The sequence below is a fragment of the Zingiber officinale genome, chromosome 3B (genome assembly GCF_018446385.1).
Source record: "Zingiber officinale cultivar Zhangliang chromosome 3B, Zo_v1.1, whole genome shotgun sequence".
NCBI lineage: Eukaryota > Viridiplantae > Streptophyta > Magnoliopsida > Zingiberales > Zingiberaceae > Zingiber > Zingiber officinale.
In genome coordinates, this window is record NC_055991.1 from 2,164,372 (window position 1) to 2,185,242 (window position 20,871).

At 41.5% G+C, this 20,871-nt stretch overlaps 1 protein-coding gene across 2 annotated transcripts; it reads left to right on the plus strand.

Annotated features, from left to right (window-relative positions):
• Positions 1 to 19,301: 19,301 nt before the first annotated feature.
• Positions 19,302 to 20,054, plus strand: LOC121968001. Of its 2 annotated transcripts, none has more exons than XM_042518526.1 (2): positions 19,302 to 19,459; positions 19,536 to 20,054. In XM_042518526.1, exons 1-2 carry the CDS (start codon positions 19,304 to 19,306, stop codon positions 19,974 to 19,976), a joined length of 597 nt encoding a protein of 198 aa, XP_042374460.1. In that variant the 5' UTR covers positions 19,302 to 19,303; the 3' UTR covers positions 19,977 to 20,054. The 2 variants fall into 2 exon arrangements, with proteins under 2 accessions (XP_042374460.1, XP_042374461.1); XM_042518527.1 differs by having other exon boundaries at positions 19,539 to 20,054.
• The last annotated feature ends 817 nt before the right edge of the window (positions 20,055 to 20,871 follow it).

Below are 20,871 nucleotides of genomic sequence, written 5' to 3' on the forward strand. Positions count from 1 at the left end.
CCTATTTAGTTATCTAAATGCATAAAATTATAGAAAATCTGCTTAGCTTGTTAGTAACCATGTTTAGAATGTTAATTGTTTGCTATTAGAATGTTTTCCAGTTATTTTAGAACTTGTGTATGTGAGTTTGGCACGAAACAGTGTTGAAATCAGAGTTTGTTGCGAAATCATAAACCCCAATCGATCAGTGGATCGATTGGGGGCCCTCAATCGATCAGTGGATCGATTGGGAGCCTGGTTCCGCGAACAGTAAGCTTCTGGATCAATCAGCCGATCGATCCAGTCGCATTCTGTCGCGAACAGTAAGCTCCTGGATCGATCAGCCGGTCGATCCAGTCGCATTCTGTCGCGAACAGAGAGTTTGGGGATCGATCGTTCGATCGATCGGGGAAATCGCTCCCGCGAACAAAGAGCTCTGGAATCCATCAATGGATCGATTGGCCAGTCTGGATCGACCAGCCGATCGATCCAGAATATTAACCTGAGCACAGTAGCCATCGGAATCGATCCACGGATCGATTCAACAGCTTGCAATCGATTGAGTTCAATCTGGATCGATTGGGAAGCTGGGTTTCGACCAAGAGACCTTGTAGTTCAGCTCCTTGACCATAGGGGATGCATGATATGCCATGTATACCTTAGATTGCATCCCTTAGCACATGTAGGGCCAAGAACTTGGATTAACTTAGTAAAGTTTTAATTTGGTACAATTTTTCGCACCTAGACTTAGTGATGGTCATGGATATAGTTTAGCACAGCATATTGTGACGGTCCGGCCTTACAGCCTAGTTAGTAGAAGACGGGTCGTTACAGAGTGGTATCAGAGCAAAAAGTTCCATACTTCCTACACACATCAGCATTGAACCTGCAGCTTCCAAGTAAGAATACCTCTCACTTTGCTATGTCTATTGCTTTCATATTTGTAGATAACTAAAGTATGCTTAGTTGTGATAGTAACTAACATGATAGTGATAGTAGTTATATACACATGATGCTTTAGTTATGTATGTCCTTTGTTCATTTAGAAATGGCACGAGGACGTCCAGCTAGAAGGGCACCAGCTATTGAACCCCAGCATGAGGCAGGCAGTTCAGTGCCTCCCCCAGACCTTACGGCAGTAGTGGCTCAGTTACAGAAGCAGCTAGCAGAACAACAACAGGAGATAGCCACCTTAAAGGCTAATCGGCAGAATACTCCCACTGTCACCCCGGAACCAAACATAGCAACCCCAATAGTTATAGAGGTTCCACCAGTCTAGCCTACAGCACCAGTAGCCCCAACAGCAGAGGCAAAGAGAGAAGCCTATCTGACCCAGTGGCAGAGAGTCAAGCCCGAGAACTTCTCAGGCACCAGTGAACCATAGGATGCTCAAGCCTGGTTCAAAACACTGGAGAGTACGATGGAGCTTCTGGACTGGCTAGAGCATGAAAAGGTGAAGTGCGTCTCCTTCTGCTTGACAGGAGATGCACGTATCTGGTGGGAGAGAATTAGAGCGAAGCGCCCAGTGAATCAGATGACATGGGCTGACTTCGAGAAAAAAATTCTTCGAGGAGTTCTTTCACATGTGGGTCACAAACCGCCACTACGACGAGTTCACTGAGTTTCGTCAGGGCAACCTATCAGTTGAGGAAGCCGTGAAGAAATTCAATCGATTGGCTCGTCTATGCCCCGAACTAGTCAGCACAGAAAAAGAACGAGTCCGGTTGATGCTCAAGATGCTGAGGCCGAAAATAGCAATGAACGTGGCTGGCGGCGTTCATAGGCCGCAAACCACCGAAGAACTAGTCAGCAGTGCTCTGACCACCGAGCACTACCAGAACCATATCAAGCAGCAGAAGCAAGTTCTCACAGAGTCCAAAGGGCAAGGAGGCTCAAGTACTCAGAAACAACAGGGCCACAGCTCTAACTGGAAAGGGAACTCCAGCAACAAGCACAAACCAGGGAGTTACCCAAAGGGAGGACCAGCCAGCAAACAGCCTAGTTATCCCAAATGTGCTACTTGTGAGAAATTTCACCCAGGAGTTTGTCGCAAGGGCACACGAGGATGCTTTGAATGTGGACAGGAAGGACATATGGCTAAATAATGCCCGAACAAGACAAGTCTTCCTCAACCACAGCCGATACAGTATGGAGGCCAGCCAACACAGCTACATCAGATGCAGGCCGTTTTAGATGGTCCACACATCAGCCAGGGCAGACTAGAAGCCCCTCCAGCTATGACGAATGCAAGGATATACTCCTTAACTAGAGAGGACGTAGCGAATGCCTCGACAGTTGTTACAGGTCAGATTAGTATTTTACAGCAAAGTGCAACTGTCTTATTCGATACTGGGGCAACCCATTCTTATATATCTAGGGCATTTGCCAAAAAGTTAGTAGTACCCCCAGAGGTATTCAGTGGTCAGTTTTTGACGACGCTACCTTCGGGAGAATTTATGGCGTCCACGCACTGGCTCCGGGCAGTGCCAGTCATAATAGCAGACAGAGAACTCTTTTGTGATCTGATAGTGCTAGATATGACTAATTATGATGTCATCCTTGGAATAGACTTCCTGATCAGATACGGTGCCTCTATAGAGTGCCGTAAACAGAAAGTCGTATTCCAACTTGAAGCAGAAGTGCAATTCGAGTACATCGGAGAACCAAAGAGAAATGCTAAGAAATTTCTCTCAGCTCTGAAGGCACAGAAATTGTTAGATTCAGGATGCACGAGATTTTTAGCGCATGTAGTCAATGCCAGTCAGGACAAAGACCTGTTGGTTGCTACTCGGAAAACCTATAGCTTCCACTGTACAAAAATTTTGTACAAAGGTCTGAACCTTTTCCTAGCTACCATGTGTTCTTTTAAATTAAATTTTGGATCGCCTGCGGAACTTAACACGTTCGACCCAAGTCTCCTTAAGTTATTAATTCCATTAAATATTAATTTCCATAAAAGGTTCCCAGTACTGACGTGGCGAGGCACATGGCCTTCTTGGATATGGGAGCAACCACCACCGACTAGACAAAACCTTTAATAGAAAGCTAATATTTAATTTCCTAAAATAACTTTAGGTTAACCAAAAAGAACAATCAAATCACAAGGAAAAGAAAGAAACAAAAGAACACAACTTCGAAAAACATATTCGAAATTCTAGAACGTAAGCCTCTTGTATTTGGTATTATTTCCATAAATAACTAGCATGATGCGGAAAAGGAAAAACTACTAGTTATACCTTCTAGAAAGACCTCTTGATCTTCTACCGTATTCCTCTTCTAACCTCGAACGTTGTGTGGGCAACGATCTTCCGAGACGAGAAACCACCAATCACCTTCTTCTCCTCCTAGCTAGGTTCGGCCAACAAAGAGGAAGCTTCACCAAGGAAGAAAATCAAAACACTAACCAAGCTCCAAGAGATGCTAGCTTTTCCTTCTTCTTCTTCTTCTTCTCCGAGTAGTATCCGGCCACCACAAGAGCTCCAAGGGAGAGGGAGAGGTTCGGCCACCACAAGAAGAAGAGAGGGAAGGGTGTTGGCCGGCCACACCAAAGAATAAGAGAGGAAGAGAAATAATAAGGGTTATCCCATGAAGGCACCCTCACCCCTTCTTTTATATTCCTTGGCCTAGGCAAATTAGGAAATTTAATTACAATAAAATTTCCTCAATTTCCTTGACATGATTTAATTTAGAAAAATAAAATAAATTTTCCAAATCAAACTTCAATGGCCGGCCACATCATTGGAGAACAAATTGGACAAGTTTTAATCAACAATTAAAACTTCCTAATTTGTTTTCGGAAATTTTAAAAAATAAAATTTCTCTTTAAAATCTCTTCATGGTTGATAAAAAGAAATTTCTATAATTTTAATTTTATCAACATGTGAATAATTTTTAAAGAGAAAATAAAACATCTCTCCAATCTACAAATAAGGAAAGAGATCTAATCTCTTTCTTTAATCTTTTGTAGATCTTTTACAAGAGAGATATTTTATTTTTAATTCTCTTTAAATTATATCTTCCACATAATAATAAAAATTACAATTAAATTTCTTTTTAATTTAATTTGGCCGGCCCTACTAGCTTGGGTTCAAGCTAGGGCCGGCCACCCAATTTTATACCTAGGTCGGCCCTAGCTTGTTCCCAAGCTAGCTTGGCCGGCCCCTATTGGGTGGGTATAGAAGGTGGGTATAAGTGGGTATAGAACTCTATAAATAAGAGGCTACGATAGGGACCGAGAGGGGGAATTGGTTTTGGTCTCCCGACAAAATTAAGCATCCCGTGTTCGCCCCGAACACACAACTTAATTTTATCAATGATAATTCATTCCACTAGAGAACTATCATTGAACTACCGCACCAATCCCAAATTACATTTTTGGGCTCCTTCTTATTATGAGTGTGTTAGTCTCCCTGTGTTTAAGATATCGAATGTCCACTAATTAAGTGAGTTACTGACAACTCATTTAATTAATGTCTAAGTCCAAGAGTAGTACCACTCAACCTTATCGTCGTATCGGACTAAGTCCACTGCAGGTTTAGCATGACAATCCTTATGAGCTCCTCTTGGGACATTATCAACCTAGTATCTCTAGGACACGCTTTCCTTCTATAATCAACAACACACTATAAGTGATATCATTTCCCAATTTATCGCTTATTGATTCATCGAACTAAATCTCACCCATTGATAAATTAAAGAAATAAATATCAAATATATGTACTTGTTATTATATTAGAATTAAGAGCACACACTTCCATAATAACCGAGGTCTTTGTTCCTTTATAAAGTCAGTATAAAAGAAACGACCTCAAATGGTCCTACTCAATACACTCTGAGTGTACTAATGTAATTATATAGTCAAGATAAACTAATACCTAATTACACTACGACCTTTTAATGGTTTGTTCCTTTCCATTCTGGTCGTGAGCTACTGTTTATAATTTATAAGGTACTGATAACATCATCTTCTGTATGTGACACCACATACTATGTTATCTACAATATAAATTAAATGAACAACTACAAACAAATGTAGATAATTAGACCAAATGTGATTCTTTATTCATAATGAATGTTTACAAAGCTTAGGCTTTCAGTATACACTCCAACAAGACCAACAGCTAGCAGAGGTCCGAGTCGTATGTGACTACCCAGCAGTCTTCCCTGAAGAGTTACCAGGCCTAACACCAGACAGGGAGATTGAATTCGAGATAGAACTCGTTCCCGGCACAAATCCTATCTCCAAAGCACCTTATCGCATGGCCCCAGCAGAACTGAAGGAACTTCAGGAGCAATTACAGGAGCTGCTTGACAAAGGGTTCATACGCCCTAGTCACTCACCATGGGGAGCGCTTGTATTGTTCGTGAAGAAGAAGGACGGGAGCATGCGCTTGTGCATAGACTACCGGGCACTGAACCAAGTCACCATCAAGAACAGGTATGCTCTTCCCAGAATAGATGACCTGTTCGATCAGCTAAAGGGAGCAGCAGTGTTATCTAAGATAGACCTCAGATCAGGTTATCATCGGGTGAAAGTTAAAGAAGGGGATATACCCAAGACAGCATTCAGGACGAGATACGGACACTACAAGTTCGTAGTCATGCCCTTTGGCGTGACAAATGCTACAGCTACTTTCATGGACCTCATGAACAGAGTATTCAGGGACTACCTAGATAGATTTGTTATCATGTTTATCGATGACATTCTTATCTATTCAGGAACTCAGGAAGAACACGCAGAGCACCTGAAGATAGTATTGTAGACCCTTCAGCAGAACCAGCTGTATGCCAAGTTCACGAAATGTGAATTTTGGTTAGATCAAGTGTCCTTCCTGGGTCACATCATCTCAAAGGATGGTATCATGGTAGACCCCAGTAAAATAGAAGCTGTGAGTAACTGGAAAAGACCCAAGAATGCCAGTGAGATCAGGAGCTTTTTGGGACTAGCAGGCTATTACAGAAAATTTGTAGAGGACTTCTCCAGAATAGCCTCCCCACTGACAGCTCTTACCAGAAAGAACAGAACATTTCAGTGGACAGAGGACTGTGAGAACAGCTTCAGCGAGTTAAAAAGGAGGTTGACTAGTGCACCTATTCTGACTCTACCAGAAAACACAGATAGCTTTGACATTTACAGTGACGCCTCTAAATTGGGACTAGGAGCAGTACTGATGCAATAAGGTAAGGTGATCGCCTATGCCTCCAGACAACTCAAGGATTATGAGAGGAATTATCCTACTCGTGACCTCGAGCTTGCAGCAGTAGTGTTCGCTCTCAAAATTTGGAGACATTACTTGTATGGAACTCAGTGCAGAGTGTATACGGATCATCAGAGTCTGAAGTACTTCTTCACTCAGAAAGATCTGAATATGTGACAGCGCAGATGGCTAGAGCTGGTCAAAGATTATGACATAGACATCCTCTACCATCCAGGAAAAGTCAATAAGGTGGTAGACACACTTAGCAGGAAGTCCAGCACCACCTTACTATCCCTAGCAGCCATGTCACCGCCCCTACAGAAAGAGATCGCAGATTTTGGTCTCGAACTCATAGTGGGACAGCTCTCTACTATGACATTAGCATCTAACCTGCTTGGTGACATCCAGACAGCTCAGGAACAGGATCCTGAAATTCAGAAGATCAAGCAAGGGTTAGCAGAATCAGAAAGTAGAGAATTCAGAGTGTCCGATAGTGGGGTACTATACTTTGGTGACAGACTCTGTGTTCCAGATCAGGAGGAACTAAAGAGGAAGATTTTAGACGAGGCTCACAAGACTCCTTATGCGATGCATCCAGGTTCCACCAAGATATACCAAGATCTAAAGAAATGTTTTTGGTAGCCCGGGATGAAAAGAGACATCGCTAGATATATTAGCACCTGCCTGACCTGTCAGAGGGTCAAGGCAGAACATCAGAGATCAGGAGGAGTTTTGCAGCCTATCCAGATCCCAGAATGGAAGTGGGAAGACATTTCCATGGATTTTATAGTGGGACTACCCAAAACCACGAATGGTTTTGATACCATCTGGGTAATAGTCGACAGATTGACTAAATCATCCCACTTCTTAGCTATCAGGATATCCTACTCCATGGAACAGCTAGCTCAGTTGTATCTCAAGGAGATCGTCAGATTACATGGAGTCCCACGAACCATCATTTCAGACAGAGACAGTAGATTCACATCACACTTCTGGGAGTGTGTATAGTCAGCATTGGGTACAAAGTTGAAATTCAGCACAGCTTTCCATCCTCAGACAGATGGTCAGACGGAGCGAGTAAATCAGGTACTTGAAGATATGCTCCGAGCATGTGCCCTAGACTTCAAGGGAAGTTGGTGCAAATATATGAGTTTAGCAGAATTTGCATACAACAACAGTTATCAGGCCACTATCGGTATGACATCCTACGAGGCTCTCTATGGGCGGAGGTGTAGATCTCCAATCTGCTGGTATGAGAGTGGTGAACAGAAGGAACTAGAACTTCAGACAGATCTAGTAGCAGATACCACAGCAGCCATACAGCAGATTCGCCAGAGGATAGAGACAGCTCAGAGCCGCCAGAAAAGCTATGCTGATACACGGCGCAGACCCTTAGAGTTTTCAGTCGGGGATTCAGTGTTCCTCAGAGTAGCTCCCATGAGGGGAGTAATGCGTTTTGGGAAGAAGGGCAAATTAAGTCCCAGATATGTGGGACCATACCTTATCACTAGAAAAGTTGGCAAGGTAGCATATGAGCTAGAGCTACCACAGGAGATGTCAGTCATCCATAATGTATTTCATGTCTCTATGCTGAAAAAAGCATATCCCAGATGTCACCCAGGTGATTGAGCCCCAGTCGGTACCAGTCCGCGAAGACCTCAGCTATGATAGTCGGCCTATTCAGATAATAGACCGAGCAGTTAAGAAATTACGGAACAAGGAGGTACCATTAGTAAAAGTCATTTGGCAAAATCACACAGCAGAAGAGGCAACCTGAGAGACAGAAGCTAGTATGAGGCGGAAGTACCCAAAGTTATTCTAAGTTCGAGGACGAACTTTTTATAAGGTATGGGGGATTGTAACGCCCGAAAATTCTCAAAATTATTTTAGAAATATTCTATGATTTTTCTGAAATTTTATAGAATTTTTGGAGTAGCGGAAATAGCAAAAACAAATGGAATCGTAAAAGGGTCTAGGCGAGCATTGAACCCGGGACCTATCGGGTCCGATAACCTTTAGATAACTCTAGTAACCAAGTGAACCCAGCAGGGCCGTGCTGAAAGGAAAGAGAAACAATTATATTTATATTTGGGTTGAGACGAATTACCACTTAATATAAATAGGGGATTTAAGTAAGAAATTGTTATTTTCTTAAACGAGAAAACTCCTCTCCTAAACCCTTACACGTCGCCCCTTCTCCTCTTCTTTCTCTCGGCGCACCAAGCCCCAAGGGCTAGGTTTCCGTCCCAACGGCCATAGGAGCACCTTCCGGCGACGACTCCGACACGAGGACGTTTCTCTCCGCGAGAAGAACGCGTGGGCGCAGGAGAATCATCGAGAAGATCGTCTCTAACAGAAAACTAGCGACTAGATTCGTAAGAAAACTAGCGCAAGAGGTAAGAAACCCCTCACCTGCAGTATAAGTAGCTAGTCGTATGATTGTATGCATTGTTTTAGCCGTATGCAGATTTTCAGTAATAGGGTGTGAATTAGCTCACATCAAACGTTTGATTAAATGCTTAGCTCAGTTAAATGCCACCATAGGCATTTTAATAGCTTAGATAAATGCAATAGAAGTATTTTTACAGCTTATTTAGTCTTGCTACAGCTTTTATGGGACTAGACGTCCAATGGGTGGGCTCCCACAGTTGCCCCTAGGTTCAGATAACCTAGTTCTTGGTTAGACAACCTAGTAAAAGCAAGACAAGAATTATTAGCTTATGTTCAGTATTTTACTTTCTCAGTGGCACTGTACTGGATTAGATATCCATTGGGTTGGGCTCCCATAGTTATCCCTAGGTTCAGATAACCTAGTAACCCTACTAAATTCGGGACTTGCAAACCCGAGTTTAGTTAGGGATGCGTGCATAGCACGTACAGATGTCGGGCCCATCAGCAGCATGATTACTACTTTAATCTACTTATGAATATAGTTTTCAAAACTTCACAACATAGTTATGTGAACTCAGTACAGCTTTAGCATCAGTTTAGTATTAGCTTAGCTCAGCTTTTGTATCAGGTTAGTGTTAGGATCCTTCGTACTTGGCTAGAGAGGGGGGGTGTGAATAGCCGCCCCAAATCTCTCCTTTCTTCTTACAATTCGTTAGCGCAGCGGAAAAATAAACTAGAAACGAAAGGAAGAATATCAAACCTTAACACAGCGATGTACGAGGTTCGGAGATGATGCTCCTACTCCTCGGCGTGTCCGTAAGGTGGACGAGCAATCAATCCGTCGGTGGATGAGTCCCCGGAAAATCGGCTAATAAAAACTCCTTCTGGGTGGAGAAACCTCGTCACACTTGTTTGCAACAGCAAACAGGAGTACAAGTACAAAGAATAAGCAAGAAATACAATAAGAATACACAAGCACTCTACCAATCTTGCTTTCTCGTCGACTGGAGTCCGGATGAAGCAGCAGCTTCAAAAACCCTAACAGCAGCAGCTGTTCCAGTCGGGGAAGCTCACGCGAAGCTTTCGGAAGGAACTCAACAGAGCTCTTATCGCAGCCCACAAATCTTCAGCAGAAGAGAAGAAAGAAGGGAGAAGGAGCACAGAAGATGCCCTCGATCCTTTATACCTGTGAAGAAAACAATTTCCCTGATCCGCGGTCAGAATCGTTCGGACCTCAAGGTCAATCGAGCTCAATTTCCTCCACTCTGATCAGGAATGTGTCGAGTGGGCACCGATTAGGTGTTGTCCCCATGGACCGATCAGGCATCCTCCCGATCGGTCCACGACCGATCGACTATCGCGAGACCCATACATGTCTTTTTGTACTCGTCTGAAAGTTTATGTCACTAACGACAAGCATGTCCAGCCTACAAATCATATTTAGAATATTCTAGCCTGTCACATCAAATATTTCATGCTCGCTCAAGGAAAAACATCAGTGACATCTTGATCTGTCTTTTCCAAGGATGTTTGAGCAACCGTCCATATACTTTGACATGCGTGCATAAATCTATAGTGTCACTATACCCATGAAGACTTTTCTCTCCATACCAAGTATCCGGTCACTCCTATGACCTACTTGGACTTCCCATCACCAGATGTCCGATCACCCTTGATCCATCTGGATTTTCCCTTGCCCGGCTTCACTCACCAGGACTTTCACCTAGCTTCACTCACTAGGGTTTTCACACTGCCTAACATCCCAGTTAGGAATTTCTCACTGCCTGGCTTTACTCACCAGGACTTTCCAATTGCCTAACATCCCAGTTAGGACTTTCCCACTGTCTGGCTTCACTCACCAGGACTTTCCACACTGCCTAACATCCCAGTTAGGACTTTCCCACTGCCTGGCTTCACTCACCAGGACTTTCCACACTGCCTAACATCCCAGTTAGGACTTTCCCACTTGCCAAGCTCCATGCTTGGACTTTTCAGGTCAACCAGGTCAATCCTTGACCTAGGGTTGCACCGACAATCTTCCCAAGTCAAACATCAAAATACAACTCGAGTCAAGTCACCTCGAGTCGGGTCAACCAGGTCAACCTTGACCTAAGGTTGCACCAACAATCTCCCCCTTTTTGATGTTTGACAAAACCCATAATCAAGTTAGGTTAACCCGATAACCTAACTTAGGTTTTCCAACCATCTTCCAATGTCCAATGTTCTTTCCTTGAACATTCTCTGGACATTCTCCCCTTAGATTAACCCGATAACCTAACTTGGGTTCTCCAATAATTCTCCCCCTTTTTGACACACATCAAAAATAATTCCAATGTTATTCCTCGAACATTCCTTGACATTCTTCCCCTAGCTTAGGTTAACCCGATAACCTAACTTGGGTTCTCTAATAATTCTCCAATGAACACTCTCCCCTTTTTGACACACATCAAAAAGAAAAAGGAGGGTATCAAGGTCAAGAGTTTCTTTCTAATGAAAGTCTCATACCTTTCATTGAAACTCTTAATTTCCCCCTTGATACTAAACTCATATCACTATTAGTGATAATCCCATATCACTAATCCTTAAAAGTCTTAAGGAGTAAAAACTCTCCCTAAAAGTCAACTTCCCCTTGACAATTAGGTAAAACTCCCCCTAAAGGTCAACTCCCCCTTTGACCATTGCACCAACAATGTCTTTGAGAGTTCCAAACCTTTAGAAATCCAAAAACACCATTTCCATAACTGAAATTTCAGACAACAGCTGAAAAATCAGAAATTCGGCACGCCCTGATCGGTCCCCAGACCGTTCAGAAACCCCATGGATCGGTCCTCAGACCGATCCACAATACTCTGGATCAGTCCGCAGACCGATCAGATCTTCCCTGGACCGATCCAGACACTGAAATCAGAACTTCTGATTTCCCCTTCCGGAAAATCAGAAACTCCTAATAAATTCAAGAAAATTCCAAAAATTACGAAACTTTGAGGATACATTCCTCATATCATACACTATCATGGCAAAATAGTTTTCTATGAAAATAACTTCCATTTTTTAATCTTGATACAAAGTTCAAAAACTTTGAAATAGTTCAAGTTTAACTCAACTTTGTATCACAATGTTCAATGATGAATGCTATCACTAGGAAAGCTTCATCAAGGTTTTTCAAATCAATTTTAAAATGCTTTTAAAACCATTTGAATTTAGGACCATAATCTTAGGGCTAGATGTACATGACTTGTACACAAGCTTTCCATATGATCCTTAATTTCTTGAATTAGGCTCATCTAGGTACAAGAACTATGCACCTTGATCCTAACTCATGATCCTAATATCTCACACACATCTAAAGTGTATCAAACACATCCATGTCAATTTTGATGTGAGATATGGGTTTAGGTATCTTAGACTAAGGTCTCATGCATTTTCTAAACACAAATTTGATCTCAATATCAAAATGTGTTTTTCATCCTTAAATCAATTCAATTGATTACTAATGCAAGAGATGATGACATGGCATAAAATGGTATCATAAATGAAAACATGTGCCAATGTCATGATGTCATGGGCATAAAGTTTGAAAACTTAAATAAAGCATGACATATAAACTAGCCTAAGCATTATCATGACATTTTAAATGAAAATAAAACTAAACATGATGTCATGACATGTGAGAGCAAACAATCATGGCAAGATTTAGCATAAATAAATATACCTAGATTACCTATCTAAGTATCCTTAACCACTTTGCTAACCTAAAATTTAACCCTTGATTGCCCTAAAATGCCAAAATCCTAATTTTGACACTTCTTGAACTCTAGATTAATTCATGCCATTTAAAGATCAAATTTATCCTCAAAACTTTGCATGTTTCATTTTTCCTCGAGAGTTCTCTAGATTTTCCCAAATTGTGCCAATTAAAATCATTCTTTTCCATAATGGCACATTTTACTCTTCCAAGGAGTAAATGATAATTCCATTTCATTTTCAAAGGTTCACAAAACCTTGAAAATGCTCCTTGAGTGTCAATTTCCTCAAAGTTGGGTTAACTACCCTTCTTATTGGAGTTGACACTCTCTAACCCATTTATGGGGTAGAGAAGATGCTCCTAGGAATCCAATACCTATTTGAGCTCATTGGGTTCACTAAATATTCACTAGGGATGACTTCCCTAGCAACCCTCCTAATGACCCTCTTAGGCTTTGAAGCCTTGGTCATTTGAGTCTCATCAAGGTCAACTATAGGGGTGACTCCCCTTGTAACCTTGGTAATGGTCTTCCTAACCCTAGGTTTTGTTCCATAATCGAATGGAACATTGTGGTAAGTGGGCTTGACCACTTGGGACTTAGGTTTGTGACCCAAACCTTTCTTGTCCTTGGACTTGGGTTTTTGACCCTTAGACCCTAGAGTTGACTTCTCTAAATTCTTTAGGGCCTTTTCTAGAGTGTCAAGTCTTGATCTCAAGACTTGATTTTCTTTCTCTAAAACCTCAAGTTTTAATTTATCATTCTTTCTTGAGGTGTTCCTAGGCATATGTCTAGTTGTCTTGGGGTTTCTACCTAGGTTCTCCTTAGCCTTAGATGAGTTAATCCTAGAGTTGGCCTTCCTAGTATTATCCTTATCTAAGTTAACATGTTTAGCACCTAAACACATGTATTGATTTCTAAGGTTAACATGCTTATCATTCTTGACAATTGCAATAAGACTACTAGCATGTATCTTATTAGAAGTGCAAGAATGAACCTTAGAGGATACCTTAGGGTTTGCCTTCGCTCCCCCTTTACACGTGCTTGGTCTTTTGTCCTTGTGAGATTGCCTCCCCCTTGGACATTGACTCCTATAGTGTCCCCGTTGCTTGCATTGGAAGCACACCACGTGCTCCTTGCCCTTGCGTTTTGGGACTCCGACTTCCTTGATCTTTGGCGCCGGTGGAGTCTTCTTAGTCTTCTTTGGACATTTACTCTTGTAATGTCCAAATTCCCTACACTCAAAACACATTATATGCAATTTACTTGAACTTAAAGTGTTTGAGTTACCTAGGGTCGAGGATGGATGGATGTTCTCTTCTTCATCCCTCCCGGAGGTAGAAGCTTCTTCTTCGTGCTCCGATCTTGAAGAAGAACTCACCTCCTCTTCTTCTTTAGATGTTGAGTGGCCCTCAACTTCTAAATCTTCTCCTCCATGATGTGAGCTACTTGGCTCACTTAGCTCCTCTTCATGACTTGAATTTGAGCTTCCCTCATGGAACTTGGCCAAGTTATCTCATAATTCCTTGGCATTGTTGTAACCTATCTTACACAAGATGTTAGTAGGCAATGAAAATTCAATTATTCTCGTTACCTCTTCGTTGATTTCGGATTTGTGAATTTGTTCTCTTGTCCACTCCTTCTTCTCAAGTGGTTTTCCTTCCTTATCCACCGGAGGAGTAAAACCTTCTTGTACACAAAACCAATTCATTATGTTAGTCATAAGAAAGTACTTCATCCTTACCTTCCAATACGCGAAGTCGCCGCATTCGTAGAAGGGTGGAATGGTGATGTCTTCTCCATAGAGATCCATTCTCTAGCTTTGCTCCCACGGGTGTTGATCCGATGAAGAGCGACCTCGCTCTGATACCACTTGTTAGGATCCTTCGTACTCGGCTAGAGAGGGGGGGTGTGAATAGCCGCCCCAAATCTCTCCTTTCTTCCTACAATTCGTTAGCGCAGCGGAAAAATAAACTAGAAACAAAAGGAAGAATATCAAACCTTAACACAGCGATGTACGAGGTTCAGAGATGATGCTCCTACTCCTCGGCGTGTCCGTAAGGTGGACGAACCCAATCAATCCGTCGGTGGATGAGTCCCCGGAAAACCGGCTAATAAAAACTCCTTCTGGGTGGAGAAACCTCGCCACACTTGTTTGCAACAGCAAACAGGAGTACAAGTACAAAAAATAAGCAAGAAATACAATAAGAATACACAAGCACTCTACCAATCTTGCTTTCTCGTCGACTGGATGAAGCGCAGCTTCAAAAACCCTAACAGCAGCATTGTTCCAGTCGAGGAAGCTCACGCGAAGCTTTCGGAAGGAACTCAACAGAGCTCTTATCGCAGCCCACAAATCTTCGTGGAGAAGAAAGAAGGAGAAGGAAGGAGGGAAGATGCCCTCGATCCTTTATACCGTGAAGAAGAAATGAAGAAACTAGCGGATTGCGTCAGCAGCTAGGACTGATCGATCGTGGACCGATCGGGAAGAAGCTCGCTTACCACTGATCGGTCCATGGACCGATCGGGAACCTCCTGATCGGTCCACGGTCAGAACTTCTGATCGGTCTGGGACCGATCGCAGGCTGATCGGTCCCGACCGATCAGCCCCTCTGCGCCTCGCTCTGTTGACGATCGACTCGATCGGTCACCGGACGATCAGTTATCACGATGCTATCTGATGTGTTGCGATTGGTCACCGCACCGATCGAATATTCATGATCACCGGATCGATCACCGATCGATCCACTCATGGTTTTCGCCCAAACCAAGTCCAACCAACATCCGGTCAATCTTGACCTGTTGGTACATTGCGCCTAGCATCCGGTCACTCCCTTGACCTGCTAGGACTCCCCGCTAAGTGTCCGGTCAATCCCTTTGACCCACTTAGACTTTTCTCTCCATACCAAGTATCCGGTCACTCCTATGACCTACTTGGACTTCCCATCACCAGATGTCCGATCACCCTTGATCCATCTGGATTTTCCCTTGCCCGGCTTCACTCACCAGGACTTTTACCTAGCTTCACTCACTAGGGTTTTCACACTGCCTAACATCCCAGTTAGGACTTTCTCACTGCCTGACTTTACTCACCAGGACTTTCCAATTGCCTAACATCCCAGTTAGGACTTTCCCACTGCCTGGCTTCACTCACCAGGACTTTCCACACTGCCTAACATCCCAGTTAGGACTTTCCCACTGCCTGGCTTCACTCACCAGGACTTTCCACACTGCCTAACATCCCAGTTAGGACTTTCCCACTTGCCAAGCTCCCTGCTTGGACTTTTCAGGTCAACCAGGTCAATCCTTGACCTAGGGTTGCACCGACAATCTTCCCAAGTCAAACATCAAAATACAACTCGAGTCAAGTCACCTCGAGTCGGGTCAACCAGGTCAACCTTGACCTAAGGTTGCACCAACAGTTAGTTTCTATTGATACAACATGATATTTTATGATTAGCACTTATTGCCATGATCAGTTTCTCATTTCTATGTTTTGTCTGTCATGCCATGCTTTAGCATATTCAGTGTGTATTTCAAATAGCATGTTTTCAAAGCATAAATCGTATCGTATGCATGTTTTGTGAGGTAGATGGTTTCTTACTAAGCTCTCAAGCTTACAGATACTCTTTTCCTTATACTGTAGATAAAGGTAAAGGAAAGATGGACTAGTGGAGGCTGGAGGTCAATGCAAGGAAGATGTGTGTGGATGGAACCTGGAATAAAGACCTTGGAAGAACTAGAATATTCAAGAACTTAGTGCTTCTTATTATGTTACTCTTTGCCTATTTAGTTATCTAAATGCATGAAATTATAGAAAATCTGCTTAGCTTATTAGTAACCATGTTTAGAATGTTAGTTGTTTGCTATTAGAATGTTTTCCAGTTATTTTAGAACTTGTGTATGTGAGTTTGGCACGAAACAGTGCTGAAATCAGAGTTTGTTGCGAAATCATAAACCCCAATCGATCAGTGGATCGATTGGGGGCCCTCAATCGATCAGTGGATCGATTGGGAGCCTGGTTCCGCGAACAGTAAGCTTCTGGATCGATCAGCCGATCGATCCAGTCGCATTCTGTCACGAACAGTAAGCTCCTGGATCGATCAGCCGATCGATCCAGTCACATTCTGTCGCGAACAAAGAGTTTGGGGATCGATCGTTCGATCGATCGGGGAAATCGCTCCCGCGAACAGAGAGTTCTGGAATCCATCAATGGATCGATTGGCCAGTCTGGATCGACCAGCCGATCGATCCAGAATATTAACCCGAGCACGGTAGCCATCGGAATCGATTCAACAGCTTGCAATCGATTGAGTTCAATCTAGATCGATTGGGAAGCTGGGTTTCGACCAAGAGACCTTGTAGTTCAACTCCTTGACCATAGGGGATGCATGATATGTCATGTATACCTTAGATTGCATCCCTTAGCACATGTAGGGCCAAGAACTTGGATTAACTTAGTAAAGTTTTAATTTGGTACAGTTTTCCGCACCTAGACTTAGTGATGGTCATGGATATAATTTAGCACAACATATTGTGACGGTCCGGCCTTACAGCTTAGTTAGTAGAAGGCGGGTCGTTACATAAACAGTTCATGACAAGTACTTCATGTGGTCGGAGAAATTTTTTTATAGAACTGGATTGATTATCCTAAAATTAATCTATGTAAGTTGAATATATGATGTCAATTAAAAAAAAGACATACGACACATACCCCTGAGGTAATGGTCCAACAGCAATATGTCTTCTCGATTTTTTAAACATTTAAATTAAGGATCATGTCAAAGTTTCAATAAATTAACAGATGAATTTTTCTTACCCTAATTTGGATGGAATAAGGGAGATTCATTAACGAAAAGGTAAGGAAAAGAATGATAACTTCCTTATTTAGGATATAAGGAAATAACTCATTTAAGGGGTAAAAAATGGTAAAAATTTCCTTCTCTTCCCCTCACTCTTATCCGTTGTCTCTTCCCAAATAGGGTTAAAAGTTACCTTCTCAAATTAATGGATAGTGTTAAATGAGCAGAATCTGAGAAGTCAGAATATATATATATATATATATGAACATTTTAATAATATCATATGTATATTAATTATATGCATGTACATATATATGTATTATAATAAAAAGATAGAAATGTCTACCTTATCAGATTCAGTCAACAAGATTTACTAAAATTGTTAATGGGCGATTAACTTAAATGCTGAGCTAATAGAACGTGTTTTCTTATCCTATTAATAGAAGACAATTTTTTATGGAATTAAATCAGGTAATTCTTAGAATTAATCGGTTTAAATTGAATACCGGATGCAAACACTTTAAAAAAAAAAAAAAAACATGCGAGACGTCACCTAAACAATACGCATTAATATCATGCGCCTCCCTTAAAATATTTTCTATTGAATTAATTGACTGAGGAGCCATTATTTTTAGAAAACTTATTGCCTACTAAATCAAATGTGTTTAGATATTTTGTAATTGCCTTTAATCTTAATGGACTAATAAATAGGAGTGGTTGAGTCTTTATTGCACATGCAATTAAGAAAATTAATTAGAATGATCCCTTAACCATATAAAACACATATGAGCAAAGCAAATGTGTTTGATTCCTCAAAGAGAAAAAACACACACGCAAACATCACAATCAACACTTAAATTTTGAAAAGCACCTTGTATGTGCAATTGAATTTCAACATTAATAGCAAGTTAGGTTTGATGATTAATTCACATACATGTTTCCCAACATTAATTTTCTCTCCTCTTATGTAAAATTGAAAATTTCATATAATTTTATGGATAGTACTGAATGGTCAGAATCTATTATGATCAACCAAAATATATACATGCATATATATACATGAATATTTTAGTAATATCATATGTATATATTAATTATATGCATGTATATACATGTATTATAATCGGAAGATAGAGATTTCTAATTGATCAGATTCTGACCAACAAGATTTACTATAATTTTATCGCGTGATCAGCTCAATCACATGCCGACAAACTCAACCGATAGGAACTTTAAAGTTCCTCATCAAAACTTTAAATTTTATGTTACATCTACTTCAATACATATATGGGGACAATTTCCACAATAAACCAGATCCAATCTCCTTAGCTCGTGTGGACCCTTACTCACCGACCGACCGATCTAGGCTAGGACACATCTAATTAACATACGAGTAAGACATACATTTAAGTTACAATGACAAATATATATAATCAAAATCTTTCTTCTTCGTGAGAGCATTAATTGATGGGGCCATTGGATTATGCAAACCCTAGCATTTATGGCTTCACATCCAAATGCCAAAGTCCATGCATTAGCGTCTACTAAAAGCCATTGGAATACCCCAAATCTTTAATTTCTACCTTAATTACATGCAATTTATGCACCCGAGACATTATTTATTTATTTACTTATATACAAATCTTAATGGTTTACTTCACTAAATTAAGAATAATTAATGAGCTAAATTTAATTAATAGATCAACAAGTAGCCAATCGATAAGTCTCGGGGAGATACACTTGATTTCTCCATCGTCCCTCTTCCTACGTTACCTCGACTCAATTAATATTGTTGAATTCGAAGAGATTTTATTTATTATTGACAATGCTATTTTAATATTTATTTATCACTTTGAATTTGAAGAATAGAGTTATTAATATCGAGATTAGTAAGATAATCGAGTAAGTTGAATTAAGCTTGAGATATTTTATTTTTAAAAAATAAAATAAAATGGCAGAGTTGGGTCAAAATTAAAACTATTAATCCACTAAATTATGATTCCCATGCAGAGCAGAGGAGCATTCAATTCACTTGTTTCCTTCCAATTTTCTTCCACCGTTTTAATTATCTAATTAAATCCCCCTAATTATTCATTATCTCACTTAATCCGCTGCTTAATCATTAATTAACAGCCCTTCCTCTGTTTCGGTCTATATATGCTGCTCTTCGTGGCTCTGTGCCTGTGAATTAATGGAGATGAGCTCGATTAAGGAAGCGAAGAGGGATTTGATAACGCTTGACCTCCTCGGAGGAGTCTCTCCGGCTGCCGGAGCTCAGGATGTCGCCGATGTGAGCCTAAAGGCGCCTTCTTTCGGCTGCCATCACCACCCCCTTCTCCGGCCGCTGGTATATATCGATTTTGTCGGAGCGTTTGGTTGTTTGATTAGTAAAAGAGTGTTTTTGATGGATGGTTGATCGGTAGCAGGACCTTAACCAGATGCCGGAGGACTTGGTTCGGCGGAAGCAGGCGGCGGGGCTTTTCGCCGGCGGGGGCGGCCAAAGCGTGTGCACGATCGAGAGGGTGAGGATGGCGCTGGAGCGGGCGGGGCGCGAATCGCAAGGCGAGAGGCGACCGAGCGCGGCTGCTGAGGCGGAGAGCTCCGTGGTTTCTCCATCGGGGGGGTCGGCTTCGTCGACGTCGTCGTCGTCTATAACGACGGCGTCGGCGAAGCGCCGGACGGCCGGGGTGGAGGACGCAGGCGGCCCTTTCCTGGTGGTGGCCGGGTGCTCAGGCTGCCTCTCCTACGTGCTCATCGAGAAGGACAGCCTCCGGTGCCCGCGCTGCGAGTCGCAGACGGTGGCGGCGATGACGCCGCCGGCGAAGAGGCCTCGGGTTGATCTAGAATTTAAGATGGGCCTGTAATTTAAGTTTTTTTTTGTGGGGTGATTTATGTAAAAAAACAATTATTGAGGAGGATTAGGAATTTAACAGTTGAATTAATCCTAATTACTTGATTTTTTAGCTTTTCTTAGACTAAAATGTTAAAAAATAAAAAAATTACAAAACACATTATCGTCGTCATCATATTCTTTAGCATATATACATACAGTGACAGATCTAGGAATTTAAGAATGGAGGGACGATCACGATAAATAAGGAGTGGTATCCTTCATATTCATCGGTGAAACACTATAATATTAGGGGTTCCACCGCCGATAAGGAGGGACGACCGCCGATGCCACCCCCCACTGAATCCGCCCCTATATATATATATATATATATATATTATCGCATCTTCTTTGACCAAAAAAAAAAAAAAAAAAAAAAAATTATCATTCATTAAGTCTTCCGTCAAAGTGTTTTTAGCATATAAACATCAGCCATTTAATACGATAGGAATGCATTTATATGTAAAGAGAAGCTCACGAGTTGTTTATTTGCACATCGTCGTCATCATCGTCATCGAAGTGTTTCTCGCCTATAAACATCGTCGTCTAATATGATCGGAATGCATTTCAAATAGTAAGACCAATAAGTGGCCACATAAAAGCCAAATGTCAGTAATGTTCATATCATTTATTGTCATGACTATGAAGTTTATCTACTCGCACGTGATCTGTTCTTTTTAATAATAAATCATACGGCAATTTATCAAAAATGCACGTCGAATTCGGCATTTACCAAAAGCTACATTATAATTTAGTATTTCTCTAAGAGCACAGTTATATGTGTATTATATTCATTTTATCTTTTCCACCAACATCTTTCCATACGTTTTAAAAAAAAAAAAAATATGATTTTGATCCTACAATTTATC